At 40.1% G+C, this 25525-nt stretch overlaps 1 protein-coding gene across 6 annotated transcripts in view; it reads right to left on the reverse strand.

Moving 5' to 3' along the window:
• The window catches only part of SCAF1 (SR-related CTD associated factor 1), a 29827-nt gene extending 7736 nt beyond the window's left edge, over positions 1–22091 (reverse strand). The window contains exons 1-8 of one of the 6 annotated variants that reach the window (XM_087945771.1): positions 21999–22091; positions 19823–19910; positions 19003–19163; positions 12376–12442; positions 10739–10866; positions 9895–10013; positions 5306–5418; positions 638–3868 (exon numbers count right to left, since the gene is read on the reverse strand). In XM_087945771.1, coding sequence (XP_087801897.1) covers positions 638–3868; positions 5306–5418; positions 9895–10013; positions 10739–10866; positions 12376–12442; positions 19003–19137 — 3793 coding nt within the window. In that variant the 5' untranslated portion in view covers positions 19138–19163; positions 19823–19910; positions 21999–22091. Of the gene's footprint in view, positions 1–637; positions 3869–5305; positions 5419–9894; positions 10014–10738; positions 10867–12375; positions 12443–19002; positions 19164–19822; positions 19911–21959 lie in introns of all 6 variants that reach the window. The other 5 variants (XM_087945770.1, XM_026669636.2, XM_026669635.2 and 2 more) reach the window with 5 other exon arrangements.
• Between the last annotated feature and the right edge of the window lie 3434 nt (positions 22092–25525).

The following is a 25525-nucleotide window of genomic DNA, read 5'->3' on the forward strand; positions in this document are numbered from 1 at the left end:
CTGGGAGATCCTCTGAATATCATACACCACAAAGAGTTAAACCTTAATAATGATCATACTATTCTGCAAACAAAAAACAACTATTTCTTAGGTCAGTTTCCATCAGGGGGAGCTCAGCACCCACCATTTCTACACTAGCGATTGTAAAAACTACACTCTGAAAGGGCACTCAATACTTGTAACAAAAAGTGTTATAAAGGACCTGAAACTTCTAGTAAGAGGAAAGAAGTAGTATTTATTAACTTTCTCCTTCTTTCGCTCGTTTTGTAATTCATGTTGTTAACTGGGTTCCCAGTGTGGATTTCTAAGCTTTTATTTCAGGGATTTTCCAGATAGCAAAAAACATTTAGTCAGAATCAATAGCAACAAGTATCTGAGCTATCCAAGCCTGTATTGAATTTGATCAATCAGCCTATTCATAATCTCTAAGTATAAATCCCAATAAACCCACAATATAAAGCTCCTTTAAAAAAAGAAGGAATGTTATTTTTGGAACACCTTACTTGGTCTGAGATTTATAGAATCATACTGCAAACTGGCCTGCAATAAACTGGAATCTAGTCCCACAAACCCCCACGTAGCAGAAACTTCCCCAACACACACACACATACACACACACCACCATCATGATACCTACATGCCAGTACACCACTAGTGCAGTCTACTCCTCCTTGCAGATTCCATGACATGGGAGCAGGGGGTTGGGGCAAACTACGGGGAGGATGGGATGGCTGCTGCAGTGGCTGCTCCTCTTTGGGTTCAGACAAACTGTCTGCTTCTGGCTCATCAGCTGGCACCCTGGGCTGCTCAACAGGGGGATCCTCAGGAAGGAAGGAGACATCAGGTGTCTTACAGCTGCTGTCCACTGTCTGGGAATCAGGTGTGAGTTCCTGTCCTGGGGCCAATGGCTGAGGACTTGGTGGCTTGGCTGTGCCCCCTGATTTTTCTGAACCAGACCATGAAGGCTCCTCTTTGACCCTCAAAGGACTGATTGCCCCCTGACTGCAGCTATCAGCTTTGGATTTCTTCAGCCCAGTCTTCACTTTGAGTTTCTTCTTTTTCTTGGGCTCTGAGGCACCCTTTGGCTTGATGCCCTTCAGTTTCTTCACCCCCATTTTAGTTTTTAGTCCTTTGATTTTTTTGGGCTTGAAGCCTTGTTCTTTGACATCAGTCATTTCACCTTGGCCTGCTGCTGGTGCCCCAACCATTAACACCTTCTCCTCTGATTTGAGGAATGGTGAGCGGCTCTCCTTGTCTCTGCTGAACTTTACACCAATAGAACCCATTTCCTTGACTGATGTTGTGCTACTCACCCCTTCCCGGATCAATACAGCTACCTTGGACTGGAGCTTCACTTTCCGACCTGATCCCAGCTTGCTACTTTCTTTGTGGCCTCCAGCTTTGATCTTTTTCCCTGTTTTGTCTCTGTCAGTTCTGCCTTTTTTTTCTATCTTGGGTAATTCTTGCTGCTCAGAAGTAGGAGGTCCCTCCTTGAGTTTTTTTTTGTATTTCTCACGGGTGCCTGGGCGGTCTTCCAGATAGGCTCTTTTACGTTCTTTTTCCTTGCACATCTTTTGTTTTGTGTCCTCCTCCGGCCTTTTATCTTTGCGGGATGGAATTGCATCCTCCTTAGGATTTAGCCGCATTGCATTAGATTTGGGTTCTTCAGCAGGCTCACGATCTGAAAAGCAAGCATCAAAGCTCATGCCCTCAGAATCATACAGCACCTCCCTCTTAGCACTCTCTGGTGTCTCCAGAAGTCCTTCCATCTTCTCCTGCTGGTTGACAGTAATGGTCCTTTTGATAGTGAAGAGATCATTGTCATTGAGATCCTGGATTGAAGGTGGCACCACAGTTCTTGCATCTCTCCGTCGTTCCATCAAAGCTTTTTCAGGCTTGGGTTCCTCCAGAAGGTGGACCTCTCGCTCTTTGTCCTTAGATAACCGATGGGAGAGATGCTTCTCACGTGAGCGAGACTGAGAGCGCTTCTTCTTCTTTCTGCCACCTTCCCCACGATGTTTGTCTTTGTGCCTACTTCGATGGGCACGGCTGCTGCTTCGTGACCGAGAACAATGGCCATGGCGTTTCTCCTTTGACTTAGATCGCCTGCTTTTGTGCCGTTCAGCTGAAGTATGTGAGGATCCAACGGCAGACAGGCTGGTGCTAATTGAAGGGGACCAGGAGCGAGATGTTCGGTGATGTGAGCGGGACCTTGAGGTCCTGTGGTGTGAATGTCGACGCTCTTTGGATTTTGAGCGTGATTTTGATTTCTTCTTTGGGTTCCAGGAAGAGCCATAGGTCTCCTTGGTTTTCGATGTCTTGCATTCTCTTGATCTTTTGTGTTCTCTTTTTGATTTCTTACATGAACCAGAACTAGAACCAGAGTGAGCTTTGGAGGCAGGGCGTTTGGGGGCAGGTGGAGGTGGCGGAGGAGGCAGAGGTGATGGAGCTTGATAGCGTTCTCGCCGCTGGGTTAGGATTTTCCGCCTCAAATCCACACCTTTCCAACGTGGATCTGGCTGGTTTTCATTAAAATCAATCTGTAAGGCTCCTTCCTCATCAGAGTCTGCATGCAGTGATAAGAAATCATCTCCTTCCACCACCCGGAGAGTTCGTGGCTCAGCTGGCCGGCATCTACTTCGAAACAATCGAATGGGGCTATACCGCTCATCCTCTGGCTGGACAATCTCGCCTTCTTCGATTTCTGATTCACCGCCACCGCTTCCATCCCATTCCACTGACGATCTGCGCCCAGCCCGAGGATGCCCAACGCCTTTTGAGGTTTTCTCTCCACCTCTTAGCTTAGCATTTCCAACGGTCACTACCTCTAAGGACACCTTCCCTTCCAGTGGAGTCTTGGCTTCAGCATCCAAGCGCCCTTTGGGAGCCAAGTCCACCACGAATACCCGGCGGCATGGTTCTGGAGTTTTAGAGTCTCCCTGGTCTGAGGGAAGTTCCTCAGGCAGGGTGGAATCAGCACCAGAAAGTCCTTTGCTCTCAGAACTCTCAGCAGGGCATGTTGCCTCAGTCTCATAGCCTCTGCTAGGTTCTGCTTCTGGTTCTGAATCTTCTTGTCCTTTCTCTGAGCTTGGGAAATCTTGGCTCAAGCTATTTTCATCGTAGATTCCAGCCAATGTCTCTGAAATGCGGCTGATGCTATGTGACATATCAGGGGGCTGCTCGTCATGGTCATCATCTTCATCCTCCTCTTCCTCATCCTCCTCTTCCTCCTCCTCTGGTGAAGGAGTACTAATAGAGGAGCTGGGGTTGGAGCCTGTGGGATCAAAGGGATCATATTTCTGGTCATGCCGCCCACCCTCTGCTTCTTTACGGGGGGAGTCCCCAAAGCCAAAATCACCATTGAGATTATCCTCATCAGTAGGGTGGAAAGGATCATAAATATCTAAGTCTGGGGAGTGAATGGGAGGGCAGGGATTTGAAGAACCACCATCTTCACCAGGTAGGCCTTGATGGCAGGACATGGAGGAAGAGGATGAAGAAGAGCAAGAGGATGAAGAAGAGGTGCTGGAATCAGCCTTATCCAGGGAGCTCCCAGGTGGTGGCTGGGACCGTTGCTGAGATTCAGACTCTCGGCCAGCAGTACTTTGTGGACGTTGTTGCCCCCCAGTGGAGACTCCCATGCCAATTCCCAAAGTCATGGCCAAACAGGGTGAAGAAGTCCTGTCTGCTTTAGGGGACTGCAAAACCTTGCTTCTCTCTAAATCAGAAGTCCAAGTAGCCCTATCTGTTCTATGCACAGGCAGAATTCTGTGTGGGTCTAGAACATGGGGTTGCTCTGAAACAGAGGGGCGACCAATGTGGGAGGCTCTGCTTCCTCGCCAGCAGGGGGGAGATGATCCGAGGCAAGCTGTAAAAGCAAATGAAGTTATCAGAAACGCACCAAATTCATTTTAAAAAAGAAATCTGCATTTTAAGATAAATTAACACTCGGAACTTGTTTCTCAAACATTAAGTCTAACAGTACTGAAAGGCACCACATTGGCGAAGGTTGTGTTTTATTCGTCCATTAAACAAGTTGCTCCTAAACAGCCTAAATCTAATTTCTGACAAAGCAGTTCTTGGATTAAGCAGCACTAGGACTTAGTGTTACTTTTCAGGCTCCCTTCAGCAGAAGAAGTTTCAGGTTCTAGGCTGGCAGGCAGGGAAAGTAGAGGGACCAGGGGCAGGACAAAACTTGAATATTTCTGGAAGGTTTTCCATGAAAAGAAAAAAAAAATCTGGGCTAAACATACAGTTAGTCCTTGACTTACAATTATTCATTTAGTAACCATTTGAAGTTACAACACTAAAAAAAGTGACTTATGACCATTTTTTCACCTTTACAACCATTTGCAGCATCCCTGTGGTCAAATAATCAAAATGAAGATGTTTGGTAACTGGGATGCATTTGTAATGGTTTCAGTGTCCCAGGGTTTTGTGGTTACCTTTGCGACACTCTGACAAGCAGAGTCATTAGGGAAGCCAATTTCACTTAGTAACTGTTTTACTAACTTAATAACTGTAGTGATTCACTTAACTGTGGTAATACAGATCATAAAATGGAGCAGAACTCATTTAACAACTGACTTGTTTAGCAATACAAATTTTGGCTCAATTGTGGTTGTAAGTTAAGGACTACCTGTATTTGAAAATGTAGCTCCTTATATCAAAACATACACAACTCTGAATTGGGGAAAGGGACTGAACAGTTAACACCTTTTTGTATCTCACCACTAGGCTTGCCAGCCCAGTTTCACTGGACATAATATAAAATTGTTGGTTCCAGGTCAACAAAATGAGTAGGAATAGAAGAAGGCTTGAAGATTCCTCCCTCTCTATTTTGTCCATACTGGTAGTCCTTGACTTATAACCATAATGGAGCCTACACATTACAGTCTAAGTCGTAAAGCTGGTCAGCATCCATTTTTACTTTCTTTGGGGGAATGGGGAGTCATTAAGCAATCGCTACAGTCATAAAGCAAACGGTCATAAGATGAGCCAAAGGTTTGCTATGGACCAGTTTTCCCAAAAACTGGAATTGTTATTGGGTTAATGTTGTAAAATGAGGAAATGTAACCACAGGACACTGCAAATGACCAAAAATATGGGCCGGTTTCTAAGCATCCAAAATACAGCCATATGACAGAGAGTGCAGGTGGTCATGAGAATCTTGGAACTGCATCATATGTACTCCTGAGAAGGTCTGTCGTAACTTTGAATGGTTGGTAAGCAACTGGTCATAGGTCAAGGGCTACCTGCATTTCTATCCTCATTTGCATATGCATATACAGGCAAGCCCACACACCAGCCTTTTGCCTCCTCCAGGAGAGGTTTCTTCTGGAGATGCCTGAGAGAGCACCAATGTCCCCCAGTCGCACTTCAGCCACCAGCTCCACTTCTTCTATATCTTCATCCCCACTGTTGAGAAATGGAAAAAAATAGGATATTCCTTCTATTTGTCTTTTCAGAGAGCCCATGTTTATTTTATTTATTTATACCCCACTTTTATTATTTTATACAAAAAACTCAAGGCCATTACATACCTAACATACCTTCCTCTTCCTCTTTTCTCGACAACAACCCTGTGAGGTGGGTTGGGCTGAAAGAGAATGACTGGCCCAAAGTATCCAGCTGACTTTCATAGCTAAGGCAGGACTTGAACTCAGAGTCTCTTGCTTTCTAGTCTTTATCTTAAAATTTCAAAAGGTAGAAACCCTATATAACCTAAGATCCTAGCACACACAGAAGCCTTCGGGTAGTACCAAACCAGCAAATAGGGACTTATGCACTATTCTACACAAAGTTACCAACAGCAGCATTTTATAAACGTTATTAGAGAGCTGAATCAATGTATAACTATATCCCCACTGACCTCAACAGGTCAAATAAGATATTTTGACCTTGTGTACTTAAAAACTATCTCCTTCCTCATTACATATGCCTCCAGGATTAGGATTTTCAGCCAACAGCATCCTGGAACATTTCTCCTAAGTGAGACATAGATATAATAACTGGCTGGAATCTGCGGCTTCTTCAGATCCAAGAAAGCAAGAGGCAACTGAATCTGCCAGACTATAGTGAAGATACAATGAGCATCTGAAGTTTACAGATGGCAGAATCAGAAATTCACCCACAAAGTAATACGGCAATGCAGATTTACGTCACTCTTGTAGCTATCTTGTGCTGTTTTCAAGGGAGGGCCTTCCCTGAGCATTTTGTGAACTTCAAATCCAGATCTATGTATCAGAACTTGTAACTATTCTTCTTTATTCTCCCTGTAAATTAAGTGTTTTTCAAAGGTAACATATTTAATATAATATTCCACTCCCAGAATTCTGTGTCAACCATGGGTGTGGAAGCCTCCACATTTTAAAGATGCCAACTTTTAACTTTTAACACTGCTTTAGAGCATGTTGTTCAGGGGTGGGATTACAGTTCAGAGAACCGGCAACTTGTGCCCCTGCCTAGCCCTGCCCCGCTCCTCCCCTCCCTCCCAGTCAGTCTTTATCGCGCATGTGCAACATTGCGTGCATGCCCGACATCGCTGACTGCATTCTTCCCCGCTCAGTCATTCCTTAAGATATTTCCTTTCCCCCCCCACTCCTGACAATCAGCTGTTCCTACGATCAGCTGTGCCAGGATTCCCGTTGCTTACTTACTGCTTCGCCCAAGAGGCTTCCCTGAGGCCCCAAAATGGAGCACAGGGGGGGTGCTGTGTGTCCCCCCATGCTCCATTTTTTTTCTTTCCTGAGGGTCACTGAGGCCCAGATAGCCCCCCTCCATTTTTTTGCCTTCCTGAGCCCCAGGGAAGCCTTCTGGGAGCAACCTCCCCCCCAGGAGCTCCCCTGAGGCCCAGGAGGCCCCAAAAAGACCAGGGGGGAAGGGGGGGAGCATGCTCCTTTTCCTTCCTGAACGGCAGGGAAGCCTTCTGGAAGCAAAACACCCCCCTCGGAGACTTTCCTGAGGCTCAGAAGGCCCAAAACCCTGGGGGTGGTGTTGTGTGCTAAAAAAGAAGTCACGCCCACCCAGTCACATGGCCGTACTCCACAGAACTGGTTATTACAAAATTTGAATCCCACCCTGATCTTGCTGCTACTACCAAACAAGAACAGATTACAAAGAATAGTGTACTCTAACTAGTGAGAGTCGATTTGGTCTACTGGTTAGGACACCAGGTTAAAAATGAGGAGACCATGAATTTGAGTCCTGCCTTAGCCATAAAAGTGATCTGGGTAACCTTGGGCCTGTCAACCTTCCTCAGCCCAATTCACCTCATAAGGTTGTTGTGGAGCAAAATGGAGGAAGTTGTGTTGGGTATGTTCACTGCCTTGAGTTATTTGTAATAATAATAAAGGCAGGATACAAATAGATTAAAAAAAATAAAAAAATCTGTCGCAACCACAGATTTTCTAACCAGTTTCTCTTGGCTTTTCTTCTAACTGGTGTTATATCAGCTACATAAATTATTTAACAGTGATTTATAAAGACTGTGGTCATAAAAACCAATTGCAAGCAAGCAATTGCAATATAAGTTACTTTCCATCAGAACATGGGAGTCAATCCACCAAATCAGCATCTCCAGCTGTGTTCTTTTTAGAAGCAGTTGTCTCAAGTATTCCTCTTGCAGTGACCGGGATGCCCCCCTGTCCTTTAAACCCCATTCTAAACAAAATATTAAATCTTTGTCATTAAAACCGAGACAATATCCAGGTTCTTAACCTAATTAAGAAGCAACACCTTCAAGGGAAAAAAATAACCCAGATATTTCAAGTGGTAATTCTCAAAAGCGACTGCCAGCCTAACCAATAGTCAGAAATTCTGAAATTTGCAATGTGGAAGGCATTAAATGTTGAGCAATTTCTATAGAGGACTTTTAAATAGCATAGTACATCTGAAGAATAATGTTGATTATACATCTCAAGGCATATCTAGGAGGTACTTCAACAGGTTTTCAACCTTGCTTGAATTTCCTAAGATCACAGTACAGGTACAGTAGTGTTCGACTACAACTAGAATGGAGTCGGTCTATTATAGTCACAAGTGGGGGTGGCTATTGAGACAGTTTTGATCAACAACCTTATCTCTGCTCTCCCTGATGCCCCCATTAAACAAACATACGGATTGTTAAGCAGGGTATAGGGTGCATTATTGGCCCGGGGGGCAGCTGGGTCCATAAGGGAGGCAGACAAGCAGCAAAAACCTTACAAGGTTAAAAGCAACCCAGCAGGGAGGAAAGAGACTAGTTAAATTAGAGTCCAGCACCATGCTCCCAAGCCAGAGGGGCTTCCAAAAAAGCCTCTGTATTTGGGCAACGAAACCACACTTGTAAACTGGGTCTCTCCAAATAGTCTCAACCCCTTTTAACTGCCTATTTTGCTGAATTTACTGTATGCCTGGAAAGAGGGTGGAAAAATATGTAAGTTACTTTTGCTTTCAGTGTTCAATTCAGCAGCTAGAGCACAACACTTGCCTCCTGCTTTAGAGGAGTCCTAGCTCAGTTCTGAGGGGAGTCAGATAAGCAGTTAAACCGCTTTTCAAGGACTCACCTTCTGCTACAGCTACCCGTTTTGCTGCATGTGTTATCATTCATCAAGTAACTTACATATTGGAGGACTAAGATTGGAGGGTAGTACAAAGGGAGAGTTTAGTTTCAGTACCTAAGGTGGGGGAAGGTTTCTGGTATTTTTTTAGTGAAGAAATGTGGGTTTCTAGGGGAGGGAACAATTTTGGGAAGCTCCCCCTGAAGCTGCTGGCTTTGCATGCATGCAGTTAATTCACCAAAGCCTGCCAAGAACCAGAAGAGGTTTGCAGCCTCCCAACAACCAGCTGATCAGGGCAGAAAGCTTTAAAAGCAGCGAACATGTCCTTTCTGCTAGGAATTGTCAGCACTCTGAAAATGGCAGCTGCTTCAGGAGGTGTGGGGAACAGGCCCATTCGCTGTAAGGTCACAACAGGGTGGAATGAGAGGGGGGAGAGAGGTGAGAGGTGTCAGTCAGTTATAAGGCAAATGACCATAGGGGCACTGTAGCAGCCGTAACTTTGAAAGGGGATTATATGTAGGTTTTGGGAGGTCTGTCATAACTTTGAATTGCCTTTAAGTGACAGGTCATATTTTGAGGACTACCTGTACAATACAGCAGGTACAGTCCTGTGTTCCATTCAAACCCTTATTACTCATACAGAAAATCCTGTATTGATATCAAGGCCTATTTATTATTTGTTTGTTTTGTTTAGGCACTCCCTGACTGCAGGCTGATTCTGGACATATTGCAAAACGAAGATATTAAAAAATCCACAGAAATATTTAACAGATGGCATAAAACAAACATCATGCACCCAGCAGAAGTCCCAAGCACCTCAACCCAGAATGTAGACGAGCCAGATCTTTAAGGGCCTCTAGAATACAGTCAGGGCTGCCATTCCATTTCTTCAGTACTACTTTTTAGAATAATTCTAAAATAGCCCTTTGATTTATATAAAAACACATTTCTGAATTTATTTAGTAAGCATTGTTATTCTATTTCAGCCTATCCCCAATCTGTTACTGTACTGACCTGATGTGTCAGACTATAACTCCATAATGGGAGACAGACAGACAGGACAAATAGGACTTACAGGCTGAGATAATGGGAATTCCAGTCCATCTGGAATTACAGATGGGGGGCGGGATGGCTCCATCATATCAACATGTTTAATTTAATTTATTACATTTTAAAATGTCTAATCAGCAATAGCCCTCTAAATGGTATACCACAAATCCTCCAAGCAGTTTATTTGAGTTTTTGAAAGCAGATTAATTTCCAAGGTGTTAAACTGATAGTTCATGTGATAGTTTCAGTGGCATTGTGCACTTTATCTCCTGCAAGATCGCAGCTTGAGAAGATTCTCACTTACTAAACCGCCTGGGCATCTGTAGAGCTCTCGACTTCCCGGGGCATATGATATGGCCAGTCCAGATAATTCAATATTCCAGCCAAGGCAGGCATTATACCAGAAGAAGGAGCCTGAAAAACCTGAAAGAATGGAAATTGACATCATCAACAAAAATAGACCAAAATCTCCTATATCCTCTCTATGGTGAAAAAGAAGTGGATGTGAAAAAACCATTTTAGTCTATTATCACCATAGAACATCTGCATATGGCATACAATGAAGCCTTTCGCCCAAAGAAAACAAGTGCAGTATTCAAAAGAAATGACTTGGAAAATGAAACTTGCATGGAAGTGCCTGTACAGGTAATCCTTGACTTACAACCACAATTGGCGCTGGAGCTTCTGTCACCAAATGGTAACAGTTTATTAAGTGAGTTGCATCAGTACTATGAATTTTTATCGCAGTCATTAAGCAAATCACCATGGTCATTAAGTGAATTATATGGTTGTTAAGCAAATCTGGCTTCCCCCTCTGGCTTTCCTTGTTGGAAACCTCCTGAGAAAGTCACAAATGGCAATCATGTGACCCCAGGACACTGCAAGCATTATGAATTTATGTTGGTTGGCAAGTACCCAAATTTTGATCACAAAACTATAGGATTGCTTTGAAGATTGATTATGTGTTTTATTTTCAGCACTATCATAATTTTGAATGATTGGTAGTTGTCTATTAAGGGTATCTATAGTCAAATCAAGGATATCTGTAGTCTGTTACAATGACTGGTACTTGTAAAGCTCTTCAATTAAGATATGTTTGTTTATTTTCTACATCATAGTATGAATAATAACATGAAATTGCCACATACCTCACCCATTGGATCATTTCTATCATAGGCCAAGGCAAAGTCCCCAGTTCCCAGCCAGCTTCCTCCAAAACCTTCAGTTCTAGAATTCCAACACCATTTACTTTGACTTGTGCACTTGCAGTCTGCATCTGAAAATGAAAACAAAAAGTATATACATTTTATAACCAACTATAGCAGGGGTCCCCAACCCCTGATCTGCAGACAGCTACTGGTTTGCGGCCTGTTGGCGATCAGGCTGCGCAAGTGGCAGGCAAGTGCAGGAAGCTCCATTTGCGCAAGCAGCGTGCGTGCATGCAAAACCATCTCCTTTCCTCTGCCAGTCCGTACAGCTGGAAAAATTGGGGACCACTTGACTATAGTATGTCATAATACAACTGAATTCATATGTAATTCTACATAGTGCCAGCGTATTAAGAACACCAATGGGAGCATAGTCTATGAATCAGCTGGCTTCAGATATGCACAAGAACCTTCTTTTTAGTTTTGTGCATTTTTAAAAAAGACTGTATATACCAAGATTGCTTAACAACAAATAAGTTACACCTAATTTTTCAATTACCTTTAAGTCACCATTAAAGTTATAGACCAGTGTTTTGAGACCCTCAAATCTATGCATGGTCACAAATTTGCTTGAATGGCCTGAAATAAGACGTTATCTCTCAATTTTCCATCTGTAATAAGGAGAAAGTAGTATCTGTTTTATATAAGAATGGTAAAGTGGCAGATAGGGAACACTTTGAGCATGTTGGGAAAGTGTTATAAAAATGACTGCAGGTAGTCCTCAACTTATGACCACAAAATTTCTGTTACTGAACAAGAGAGTTGTTGAGTTTTGTCCTACATTATGACCTTTCATGGCATAGCTCTTAAGTGAATCTGGCTTCTCCATTGATTTTACTTGTCAAAAGGTCACAAAAGGTGATCATAGGACTCCAGGATACTGCAATGGTCATAAATACAGGCAAGTTGCAAGTGTCCAAATTTTTATCATGTGACCATGGAGATGCTGCAACGGTGTGAAAACGGTAAGTCACTTTCTAATGGCCACTAAACAAATGGTGTTAACCTATACAGAGCTGCTGTTGGTAGTCTACATCTCTTCGCCAGGCATGTTTTTTTTTCCCTCAACCCCTTCAAATATTCGCTTTCATGCAAAAAAATTATCCACCTTTACACCAGAGACACATCTGTATCCACATTATTCATCAATGGTCATGCTTGATGGGATTGCTAATTTGGGATTTGCTGAAATCCAGCAAATTTGATAAACAATAGTTCTGCATTCTGGATTTACTATTTTGATTGTTTTGTATTTGGGAAGTATGGTGAAAGTATTGTGAAAAAACTGAGAAATGTAGATACAAATAAAACAATTTTAATTTTTTAAAATATCGTGGGTAATATGGTAACTGAGAAAAAAAAATCTAATTTTAAAGATTGAATTATTAAACCAATTTATATAATGGCTCATCTCACAAAAAGGTGACTGTGGATTGCCTACAAGATATATACTTCCCTCTAAGGGGCTGAGTTTATGGCAGATACAGCTCTAAATCTATGGCCTTCTGTAGATAGTCTGATGATGTAGGTAGACAATTCTGATGCCGATACCACCCTGCCATTCTGGTTTCTAGTACCTTTCTCACTCGCCGGATCTTTCAGTTCCCCTGCTAAGCCACTGCCCACAGCCTGCTGCAAAGCCTTCTGTGAAGACAGGAAGACACAGTTATCAGTTACTGTGTGACATCAAATGTGGCAATTGCCAAAGGTCATTTAAATATAATCAATATATTTTATAGCAATTGCTGAACATCTCTACAAGGAAGAATTGTGTCACAGCCAAGTGCAAAAGGACACACCTCTTGTATATCCACCACACAAATAAATAAAAGGCATAAACAAGTAATCTCATTTTCACTCTTAAGGTTCTCTTTACACAATTATAAAACAAACATCTGCTACTGTGTTTCAAAAAACTACAAAACTGATAATTACATATGTATTATAAGGAATGGAATTCTATCACAATGTATATAATCTAATGAAGCAAAATTCTTCTATGGGTAGTTCTTGACTTACGAACACAATTGAGCCCAAAATTTCCATTCCTAAGCAAGACAGTTGTTAAGTGAGTTTTTGCCACAGTTGTTAAGTGAATCACTGCAGCTGTTCAGTGAATCATGGGATTCTTAAAGAGAATCTGGCTTTCCCAATTTGCTTGTTGGGAGCAAGCTGAAAAAGTTACAAATGATGATCCCATGACCCTGGGATAGTTCAACTGTTATAAATACATGCCAGTTGCCAAGTGCCCAAATTTTGATCATGTGAACATGCTGCAACAGTCATGTGAAAACCAGTCCTAAGTCACTTTTTTTAGTTCAGTTATAACTTTGAATAGTCACTAAACAAATGTTGTAAGTCAAGACTATCTGCATTAAAGTCAAACTTCTAAATTAACATTCATTTGGTTATGGGTGATAGGAATTTTGCTCAGACAACTAAGTCTGATGCAAAATTTCCTTTTGTAGTTTATCTTCAATCAGACCTGGATCTTTTACAACTGAACAGAAATGAAAAAAAAATCTGATGTGGCATCTATCTTAAAAAAAAAAAAGGGGGGGGAGAACCAGATCCAGGAAACTAGACTAACCAGCCTGACATCAATACCTGGGAAGATCTTGGAAAAGATAATCAGGCAATGAATCTGCAAACACCTGGAAGCAAAAAAAGTTATAGCCAGAAGCCAACATGGTTCGTCAAAAACAGATCATGCCAAACAAATCTTATCTCATTCTTTGTCCATGTGATTATATTAGTGGATCAGTGAAATGCTGTGGACATAATATACTTAGATTTCAGTAAGGCATTTGACAAAGTAGACCATCACCTACTTCTTAGTAAGCTAAAAAAATGTGGGATAGACAATTCTACTACCAGATGGACTTGTAACTGACTGACAAACTGTATTCAAAATGTAATCCTTAATGGAACTACATCCTCATGGAGGGAAGTAAGCAGTGGGGTTCCCCAAGATTCCATTTTAGGCCCAGTTCTCTTCAATATCTTCATAAACAATCTAGATGAGGGAATAAAAGGGGAACTCATCAAGTTTGCAGATGCATTAGGCTGGCAGGAATAGTTCAAACACCAGAACATAGGTTCAAGATCCATATGGATCTCGATAGACTTGAATGCTGGGCCCTACTAACAAAAGGAAATTCAATGTAGAAAAAAGTAAGGTTTTATGCTTAAGCAAGAAAAAACAATTGTATAGGTACAGACTATGTGAAACTTGGCTCAATACCAGTAATTGTGAGAGGGATCTTTGAGTCTTACTGGCAATCACTTAAATATGAATGAACAGCGTATGGCAGCAGTCGAAAAAGCCAATGCAATCCTAGGTTGCATTACTAGAGGGATAGAATCAAGATCAGATGAAGTATTAGTACCACGTTACAAAGTTTTAGTAAGATCACACTTGGAATATTGCTGTTTTGGTCACCACCATGCAAAAAATATGTTGAGACTCTGGAAAGAATGCAGAGAAAAACAAAAATGATTAGGGGGCTTGGAGATCAAAACATATATGAAGAATGGCTGAAGGAATTGGGTATGTCTAATCTAATGAAAAGAAGAACAAAGAAAGACATGATAGCAGTGTTCCAATATCTGAGGAACTGCTACAAAGATAAGGTGGTCAATGTATTTCCAAAGTACCACAAGACAAAACAAGAAACGATGGATTGAAACCAATCGAGAAGCAATCTAGAACGAGGGAGAAATTTCCTAACAGTGAGAACAATCAATCAGTGGAATGGCTTGCCTTCAGAAGCTGTAGGTACTCCATCACTGGAGACTTTTAAAAAGAGACTGGACAGCCATTTGTCTGAAATGGTATAGGGTCTCCTGCTCGAGCAGGGGCTTGGACTAGAAGACCTCCAAGGTCCCTTCCAACTGTTATTCTATAGTTTATGTTCCATGTACTAATCTAGTCCATATGTTCTGTTCAGCACAAAAATGAACAAAAATTCTAGTTGAGACCGTTGCAGTAAAAAACCTGCTTTAATACTATTGATTTCACTTTGAACTGGACTTTATGCCTAACCAAGACACAAAATTGCCTGAGTCCACCTGATCTACTCTACTGCTTCAAGACTGCAGGGCTGTTCCTTTTGGTATTCTTTTTAGCACAAGTCCTCTTATGCTAATATAGTCTGTTTTCTTTGGAAGATAAAGTGAATGCTGCTTAGAAAACTGAGAGAGGGCTGGCTGTTCAGAAAATAGCCAGCACTTGTGTCTCTTTAAGACCCCTCCACAGCTAGCACAACAATGGTGGCTATAAAAATTGTGCTGGTGTGAGGGTATGTGGGGGAGATGAAGGTGTGTTTATGAGTAAAACAGCCAGAAAGAGAATTTCTTTAGCAGTACAAGTAATCCTTGACTTCAACCCCAACTGAGGTCCAAATTTCCATTGTTAGATGAGACAGTTGTCAAATGAGTTTTTGCCTCATTTTAAAACTTTTCTTGTCAGTTGTTAAATGAATCACTGGAGTGTTAAACTAGTAATATAGTTGTTAAATGAGTCTGGCTTCCCCATTGATTTTGCCTGACAGAATATCACAAAAGGTGATCCCATGACTCTAGGACACTGCAACTATCATATATATGAGCCAATTGCCAAACATCCACATTTTGATATGACCGTGGGTATGTTGCAACAGTCATAACTGTGAAAATGGTCAGATTATTTTTTTCAGTGCCATTGTAGCTTCAAATGGTCACTAAAGGAATGATTGTAAGTCGAGGACTACTTGTACTTACAAGGAGGAGGAGTTGTAGTAGTAGTAGTGGGGAAGAGTGGAATAATGGTGAGCTTGTGAACAGCTTGTGAATGCTGTGTGTATGTGTGTGTGTGTGTGTATTAGGGATTTATGTTGCACTAGCTGTTTTGTATTTTAAGCCCAATGAATTGGGTGCACTCAAAAGAACCTGTTTAGTTTAGTTGGTTAAAAGTTAATTTTTAAAATGGAGTTTATTTCCAGGAAACATAACCTCATGGACATATATCTCTTTGGAAGCAAGTATTTGAGATGCATTCCCTCCACATTGAAACTTTATTTTAACACAGTTAAAATCAGACACCCTAGTTCTAATTTCTAGTTCTAATAATCTTTGATCTTAAAAAAAGTAACTGAAAACTAATCAAATTTAACTGTAAAAGAATTCTTTAAATTGGGAAAGTGACAGCAAGACACTGATTGATAAACAAATAACACAATGAGATTTTGTTCCAAAATTTCTTTTCCTGCATAAAGGCAGTTGCTACATTTTTTAAAAATTGGAAAAATACACACTTGAGCTGGAGTAAAGGGGGAAAAAAGAGAAATATGCAGTTACAAAGGAACAGTAAATTATTATATATGACATAAAGATGTTACACTGGATTTGCAAATGAAGCAGGCTATCTTAATAATTAAAAAGAACGTATAAACAACAAACCAGAAAGATGACTTGAATAACTTTCTTATTTTGGATTTACAAAAGAGACATGTTAAAGTTATTGAAGGCATTTCTGAGAAAAGATAAAATGAAAATAAAAGAAATCAAGTTCTAGGATGCTGTTCAGAGGAATTAAAAATAAAAATTGTTAAAAACAAAGGAATGAATATTAAGTTGGTTTAATGATCAAGGTTAAACTTTTGTAATAGAATCAGACAAGGCGATAAATTACTGAAATTGCTTGACTAGTCATGACCAAGGGAGAAAGTCATTTCTTATATATTATTCTTTTTTACTAATTTTTCTACTTTTTTTCTTTTTCTATTGTTTTTCTTAGTTTGTATTAGTTTTTTTTAGCTTTGTATCTGTAAACATTAATAAAAATTACTATAAAAATTACTATAAAAAAGATAAATAACTTTTTATCACTACATCAAGAAAAGCCCACTCTATGCTGTTTTGGAAGGCCCATCGGTAATAGAGTGGCTTATTTAGAGAACACAAATCAATACAAAGCTGGGAGTAGAGCCATACTAGCATCATAAATTCTTTGGAACCTAGTCCAAATTTAGTATGTTTTAGGTACAGTACAGATATATTATTAAAGATAAAACATCTATCGGTATATTCAGGATATAGTCCAGTGAGCCTATAAAGCTGTTTCTACAATATTAAAGAAACTCAAATGATTATCCTCAGGAACAGGCACCTTCCAAAGCAGAAATGGACAACAGGGTGCCCTCCATATATCCTTTTTTTTTTTTTTTTAAATGACAGCTATTCTGTCAAGGGTTGCTAGGAGCTGAAACCCAATGTGAAGAAAGCAGCACAATATTTGTGCCTGTTTTAAAATTACCTTCGGTAGATGACATGTTGCAAACCTGCATATTTAATTATTCCCATGTACTTCAATAAAATCTAAACAGTTATGAAATCATGTAAACATTTTAAGAATCTAATTATTACAAAACATTTAGAAAGACTCTGCTGCATGCTAGTTCAAAAACTGAAAATAAAATAAAGCAAGAGAAATCTGAATTGCCATCAAATCACTGGATGATTATGACTGATATCCTTCCCAGTTAACCTACCTTAGAGAAAGAATGAGCACTGTGATACTAAGATGCAATGGAAATGATACTGCTATTAACTGTTGTTGATATCATTAGAAGACTGTTTATTATTCCACAGGTATAATCATACATTCAATTTATAATTACCTAATGAAAACCCAACTGATGAGGCAGTGAAACTAAGCAATAATGTTTCTCAATCATGACAGCAACACTATGGAATAGTTTCCTTTTGGAATCAGACTGGCTACCAGAATAATTATTTCATTTTTGAAAATTAGCTTTTTTGAACATTTTAAATCTGAGTTATCAGCATGCCTTTTAATGGTTGAGTCATCTTGTAAATTAAACTTAGCATTGTTAAAATTTTAGGAATAATTTATTACTGTTTAATTTACCATGGTCAAAAGCAATCATCAGACTCAGTGGGTTCAGTAGTACCCACATTTAATAAAATAAATGGTCAAAAATAATTATTACTTTGAGAACTGAAAGCCTGTTTGATAGCTCCTGTTGCTGTTCTTGCTTTAAATACCTTGAACTGCTGTTTTCAAGAAAAGAAAAATACAGAGAAACCATCCTGTTTAAATCTATAGTTGTACCTGTTTTAGCTTTTAGATTCATATAATTCTAGATATTTATTTCCTACCTTTATTTAATACAACAAAATACTGTAGAAAAAGAAAAATACTCTATTTGACTGGATCATGACTGAAATTTAGAGAGAAAGCCAATTGAAATCAATGAATTTTCAGTTAGCATGACTAATAAAATTCCATTTCCTTTTTTCCAAACTTGTAAGTTTTTATTGAGAATTCTTCCATTGTTTCAATGGATTTTAAATGAGTAACTCTAGATTTCTTCCATTTTGATAATCTACACAATATATTAGATGCTGCATGTGACAAACTATTTAATATTGATTAGCTATTGCATTTGTTGCAATACTATTCAGCAATGTCATCTGACTGCTTGAAAATCTTAGGTTCAAAAAAGTCTTAAGCTTTGAGATACTCAAGAAATATAAAGTTGTTTTTCCCCAATATTTTGTACAACGATGTTTCCTTTTTAATTTTTAGGAGGCTTAAAAACTACTATTAGGATATTCCTGATGCTCCAATTACAATGCTAAAAGGAACAAAACAAGGCTCCTGATACAAAACTCCAGCTGCTTCTAAAGCATCTTATCAAGTTCAATTTTTACTAGTTCTCAAATGCAGAACAGTCTTCTAATTTGTGAAAAAAATGAAAGATGATGCAAAGATTTTCTAAGATCATAAGGAGACATGATGGCTTCCAACTGTCATGGCATTTTCTAGTTTACAACATCTTTTTCCAGTGATAGAATACCTTACTGTCATGTCACAATCTAAGAAAGAAATGTTTTATCAATGAAGTTGTTTGTTGACACTCAAATAACACTTAGAATCAAGAGTACAAGGAATAGTCATGTTTATTGCAGAATTTAAAAGAAAGGCCTGTGACTACATAATATAAAGAACACCATGTTGTCTCTACCAGCATCAGTACAAATTAATTTTCAACAAAATCACTTTCTGTGCACTACTTTAATATGAACCAGTTTCTTTTGTTCCCTATCCCTGTGACTATGAGTTTTTGTGCTGCAACAGTAAGAAACACCCCATCCATCACACTATCCCATAATCTCTTGATAAATAGAGCAGCTATTACCAAAATGATAATGTGGCCAATACAGAGGGTGCCTGATTGGTCCCAATCCGAATCAAGGGAAGGTTCGCTGGCTGGCTTCTCACCACTATGTGCCGAACCCTCCCTGACTGGTGAGTGCTGGTTCTCCTCTTCCATGTCTGCAGCAGTAGAAATCCTAGAAGCTGAGAGGAACAAGAGATTAATGAGAATCCAGATTTAAGTACTGATATTATAAGGAGTTCTTCTATTTGCATAGAACTGAGGGAAAGCCACTACTCAATTTTGCAGAAGCTACTTCTAGATATTTGATCTTCAAGCCAGATATCTGAACTTCAAACCAGGTCTCAAAAGCTTCATTCAAAACAGGTTGTTCCACCCATCATTCAAAACAGATTGTTCATAAATACGAAAGCAATAAGGATAATTAAATTATAGAATAATTATTGGTCCCTTAAAAATGTATTAATTAGGTATTTCTAATTGTTTTCCAAACAGAGTGGGTGAAAATCACTAGGAAAGAGCATCAAACGTTTACCTCATCTATAGGTTGGCAACTTTAAACCAGACAATTTCAGACTTAGCCAAAACAGGAAAACTTATTTAAAACTGCTTGGTTTTACAAGCCTTGGTTTTGTAAAGCAGGTATGTATGAAAAAAGGACGACCTCCTATTATTCAGCTGATGGCCATTTCCCAGAGTGACTGGGGCAAAAAAACCCTTGCCTTTCTTTAGAGCAAATGAATAACTTAAAAACTTGCACCTGTTTAAGCCCATTTCACCCACAGAAACTCCTGAACTTCCATCCCAAGACCAATACCCACCTTTGAAGTATGGCCCTTACCATTCTATGCAAAATTTTGGTGGTTAGGGTTCTTCCCCAATTGCTTTTTTTCAAGGCTTGGTCCATTTCTCTTTTTAAAAACATGCCTCTAGAAAAATGAACATCAAGAAGCAAGAGCATAGCAGGAAAGTCCTCTGAATGTAATAGGAGTAAAGCCCAAGAAGTTGTGTTATCACTGGTAGAGGACAGTTTCAAAATTGAAAGCTAAGAGAACAAAAAGTTTTTCTTGAATCTCTGAATTATGAAAATATTCAAGACCTGACTTTTTCACCTTTTTCACTTAATGAGGAAAAATAGGTTTGTTATTTCTCGATTCTTTATGTTTAGTGAACCAGTTATCCGGCAGATATGTAGATCTTTGCCAGACTTTCATCCTATGACAGAGGATCTACATAAGAAACTTCAAGCCATGTTTATTTTATACACTTAACAATTACCCAATTCCTTAATTTACAGTTTATTTCTAAAAATTCATTCCAGCATTGCTCTGTACTATTACTTTAAGATCCTCCAAGGAATATTTCCTATTATCTTTTACCTTTTCTAAATCTTGCCCCTCTACTTTGTGCTTTCTGCATTTCAAGTTAAGATTACACATAAATCTGTCCATTTTATTAATCCTCCCTTCCTTTCACCCATCTCCTCCCACTTATGACTGTATGACCATAACTTTGTTGCTTGTATCCTAACAATTTTTGACTGTTTCCTAGTATGATTTGATTTCTTATTATACCCTATGACTATTAAGTGTTGTACCTGATAATTATTGACTCTTGACGAATGTATCTTTTCTTTTATGTACACTGAGAGCACATGCACCAAGACAAATTCCTTGTGTGTCCAATCACACTTGGCCAATAAAGAATTCTATCTATCAAGTTAAGATTACACATAAATCTGCCCATTTTACTCAGTGCTTATTTGGAATTCCAACATTCTGATCTCACCTTCTTCAAGACATATTATTCCAACCATTTACTAAGACTCTCCTTCAGCTATTAACAGTACTATATATTGATCAGCATTTTAGGCTTCCTGATCACTTTCAACATGTCAGTTTTTAATTATCAATAATTTGATACTTCATTACTAAACCTCCTGTCCTAATACAACACTCAGACATCAGAAGTATCTTTGATCAGAGCTGCACCTCATTTCTTCAACCTATTATATAATTTGTTATTATTGCACATTTTAACTATAGTAACATTTTGCATTCAAAATATCTTTTACTTAATCTCATGCTTAACTAGGAAAAATGATGACAGATAGGCTGCTGAGGACCTGAAAACTTCAGACAAAAATAAATCATACAAACTAAACTATATGATTGATGCAAGGCAGCTTCATTTGCATTATTGTCTTCTTTGGCCATATTGTGTCCTAATCCCCTTCTTGCCACTATCACTGCCCTGACAAATGCCATAGCACGAATTCTGCAAAAAGTTATTCAACCACAGATAGGTAATTTGGTTTACTCTAGATTTTTTTTAAGATTACAATTTCTATAAATATGGAGGCTTCTGGATTACCAATCCCTGCTCCCAATCAAACCTCATCGTGAGTCCTTAAGAAGACATCACCCACCTCCTTCAGACTAGTAGGTCCTAAATCCAGCTTGTCCTCCATACCAAACACATACCACAAAATTAAGGGTATGCTCCCCACCCCTTCCATGCCCTCCTCTTCCCGGATAAACGGTGATAATGATCAATGGGACACGTCCCCGAGAAATGCTCGTCCCAAAAACCATCAACACTCCATTTACCATCTCCTTCCTCTCCACATTTTCAAACTAGATACCCTATACATCAGGGAGCCCACCAAAGGCTTCCCCTCCCTCTTACTATGTGCCCTACCTCCACTTCGAGGTGAGATGATCGCTGATCGGTCCTGACTTTCCCTCAACCTTTCCTCCCCTCCTCCATCTTAACTAACGGGATCGCCCCACAACCTTCTCTTGCGTCACCCCAAAATGACCCATACCCATCTTTTCAGTGCTGGCTCCTGCATTGCGTACACCCAATATCTCCCTTTCCTACAATGACGCTTTCTAGACTCCCCCCCACCCCCCGCAACTCCGATCGTAATATCTGCTCTTCTCCCAACATGCTTCCCAAACCCTTTCGGTAATTACCCGGTTCCACCGGGAAACTAGGCCCTTCCGCCCGCCCACCTCAACACAAAACCAGGAGGCGCGGCGATCGCCGTCGAAAGTGTTCGGGCCCGGCCTCTGAAGCAGCCATTTTACTCCTTTCGGCCTTACGGCGGGGAGGATGACCGAGAAGGGTGGAACAAGAGAAGCTGACAAGCATTCTGGGAAGTGTAGTTGCGATTGGCATGGCTCTGTAGCGAAGATGGACGAAGGGCACTAAAACTACCAAAGATCCTCGGATCGACTAGGAAGTAGAGCGCACGGTATGATGGGAGATGTAGTACCGGATATACCACGGATAGGCCCGTATGAGAACAACCGATCCCGGAATGCCATGCGAAATTGAGGGGTTACGGTATTAAATAGTTTGTTCGCAGGCGATCTAATTGCCTGTGCCAATTGATAGAGTCCGCCATGTGCGGGATGAGAGAAGGTCATACGTAGGCATTCACCTGCACACGCAAATGAGGCACGGGCATAACAGCACTTCTTATTGCTTCCCCTGCCAGTTATAAGAGATGGCAGAAAACGGTAACAGGGTTTACAACTACTATTTTTAGATATCCATAGCAGCCTTGACAGAAAGGGGCTGTAGGTAAAATTACAAGCTTCACCAGTTGACTATCTATTATTTCATGATTTATTTATTTTTGCAATTTCTTGCAAGAGATGTACCTACAATATTATGCAAAAGGCAAAATTTAAGTTAACACAGTATTTTTTTAAAAGGATTCTCACAAATTTAAGGCTTGTGACAGCTTGGAAACAAAAGGTATCTTTCCAAATATCTGAAGAATTTGTTTCAATAATATCTGGAAATTGAGTCATGGCAACTGGACTTCATTTCTTTTTTGGTTTTTTTGCTATTTGACTCAACTTTCAGACACCTCTGGATGACTTAGAATCTTCATTGACATATTTCAATAAAAATTTGAATATTCAAATATAAGAATTGAGAAATTATCTTTGAAAGGTGCAGACTGATATCCCCATCCACCTTTCAAGTCAACAACCACCAGATTTGTAAGGTCAAAGTCAGCTCCAATAAATTACAAGTAGCCCTTGACTTGTTACCAGTGGTGGGATTCAAATTTTTTTACTACCAGTTCTGTGGGTATGGCTTGGTGGGCGTGGCAGGGGAAGGATACTGTAAAATCTCCAGTCAGAGGTGGGATTTGCTGGTTCTCTGAACTACTCAAAATTTCTGCTACCGGTTCTCCAGAACTGGTCAGAACCTGCTGAATCCCACCTCTGCTTGCTACCTTTCATTTAATGACCATCCGAAGTTACAATGGCACTGAAAAAAGTGACTTATGCCCAGTTTTCACACTTATGACCATTGCCCCATAGTCACGTGATCAAAATTTGGATCTTGGCAACTAGCTGACATTTATGATGGTTGCAATGTCCCAGAATCATGTGATCACCTTTTGTGACCTTCTGACATGCAAACCCAATAGGGAAGCCAAATTCACTTTACAACAATATTATTAACTTAATAAGTGCAGTGATTCATTTAACAACTACTGCAAGAAAGTTCATAAAATGGGGCAAAACTCACTTAACAACTGTCTTGCTTAGCAACTGAAATTTTGGCTCAGTTGTGGTCATAAGTCAAGGGTTATACACCAGTTTCGTTTAATGGTTAAGGCATCAGGCTAGAAAGGTGGAAATCTTGAATTCTAGTCCTGCCTTAGCTATGAAAGTCAACTAGATAACTCTTTCAGCCCAACTTACCTCACAGGGTTTTTGTTGAGGAAAAAATAGGAGGAGAAAATGTGTCAGATATGTTCTCTGCCTTGAGTTATTTATAAAATAATAAATGTGGGATATAAATAAAATAAACTCTTTGCCCTGATTCATACAAAATCTTCCTTTTTATGCTAATATGAGGCAAGTAGCCCATGCATTTAAAACGTTTTTATAGTTATATTGTCTTTGTATTGTATCATAAACAGTAGTTTACAAACTAAGGAAAAATTAAATTATAACTGTGTGAGTTAACCATGGTTTATCTAGCTATTCTAAACATGATTTACCCAATAATCCTACTTTTGCATAATACACTTAGTTCTTAGATAGCTGGCTCATGTATTTTTCCACATTATGTGAATTAGATCATAACATGTAGATATAATATTTTTTTAACAAATCATAGAAATGTAAGTGTAATTAGTGGCCACTAATTATTAGCCATGGTTTATAGTTCACTGTTTTAGATAGACACAATCATTCCTTATTTGAGGATAAACCCACTAATAAGTCTTGTATTATTTCCAAAATTGACCCATATACATATTTAAGTTTGTACCAGCTTTTAAGTTTCCGCACCAATGATATCTTCAAAGGATTTAATTAAAAAACATAAACTGGACTACTATGCAGAGAAACACATTTATTTATTTCATTTTTTAAAAGTAATGTATTGGTCCTCAATCTTACCATAGGATAACTCTGGGCAACTTATAGTCATTAAAATATGTCTATACATTTACATTCAAGCATAGATAAATTAAAATCAAGCATTAAAATCTAAGCACACTTGGGGAGGGCAAGAACAGAGTTGGGGGAGGTGGGAGCTGTTGTTAGTTGATCAACTACCTCCATTGGGGTTGCAAGTCAACTGGCAGAGGCACGTCTTTAGGCTCTAAGATAGAAGGATTGGTGCCAACTTCATATTGGGAGGCAAGATGTTCCAGAGCAGTGGTAGCCAACCGGTGGGCTGAAGACCACTGATGATCTACAAGAAAATTTTGATGGTCCGCAGAGAAATGCCCCCAAAGCACTCCCCCAAAGCAATTAATCCACGCTGTGCTGGAACACAGGGCTGTGTTATATGGCCTGCCCACCCGCTGCCCCCACCCTTTGGCCAAGTGCAAATCTTTCCTTGAGTAGAGCGCTCATGGAGAAAAGCAGCCGGAGTCACTCTCATCTCTCAAGAGCCCGGCTGAAGTTTCCCGCACTGCTTCTGAGAAGGCTCCTCAAGAGGGAGATGATTTTGCAGATAGCTTGGTCAAACTCCTATCCCTGGGAGTCAAAGTGCTGAAGTGCAAATGGCGCGGGAAACTTCAGCCGGGCTCCTTGAGCGAAGGCGGACTGCTAATGCTGCGCAAATGCAAGTAGCGTGATGTTCCCTCACCTTCCAGCCATCTCCATCACCACTTCAGACCACCTATGCCACCACCTCTCTCTTGCCACAACAGCACCATTACCTCGTCCTGGCCAGCGAGGGCTGTGCTGCTTTTTGTACGTTGTACCACCCGCAAATTTGCACATTACATGTGCCACCCCCTACGGCCGAGATTTCTAACCCAGCACGGGCCGGACCCATATTCCAGAGCTGCAGCAATCACAAGACTGGCCCTTTGATCATCCTGGAGCAGCTCCTCCACCTCATGGCAGGCTGGTGCACCCGGGTCGAAGAGCAGCTGCTCTGGGATGACCAAAAGGCCAGTCCTGTGATTACTGCAGCTCTGGAATATGGGACCAACTTTCCCACCAACGTCAGCAAACCACCATCTGTCAAAATTCATATTAGTGGTCTGCAG

This window comes from Notechis scutatus, chromosome Z (genome assembly GCF_049901735.1).
Source record: "Notechis scutatus isolate UNSWTSFEM ecotype Mainland chromosome Z, rNotScu1.2, whole genome shotgun sequence".
Lineage (NCBI taxonomy): Eukaryota > Metazoa > Chordata > Lepidosauria > Squamata > Elapidae > Notechis > Notechis scutatus.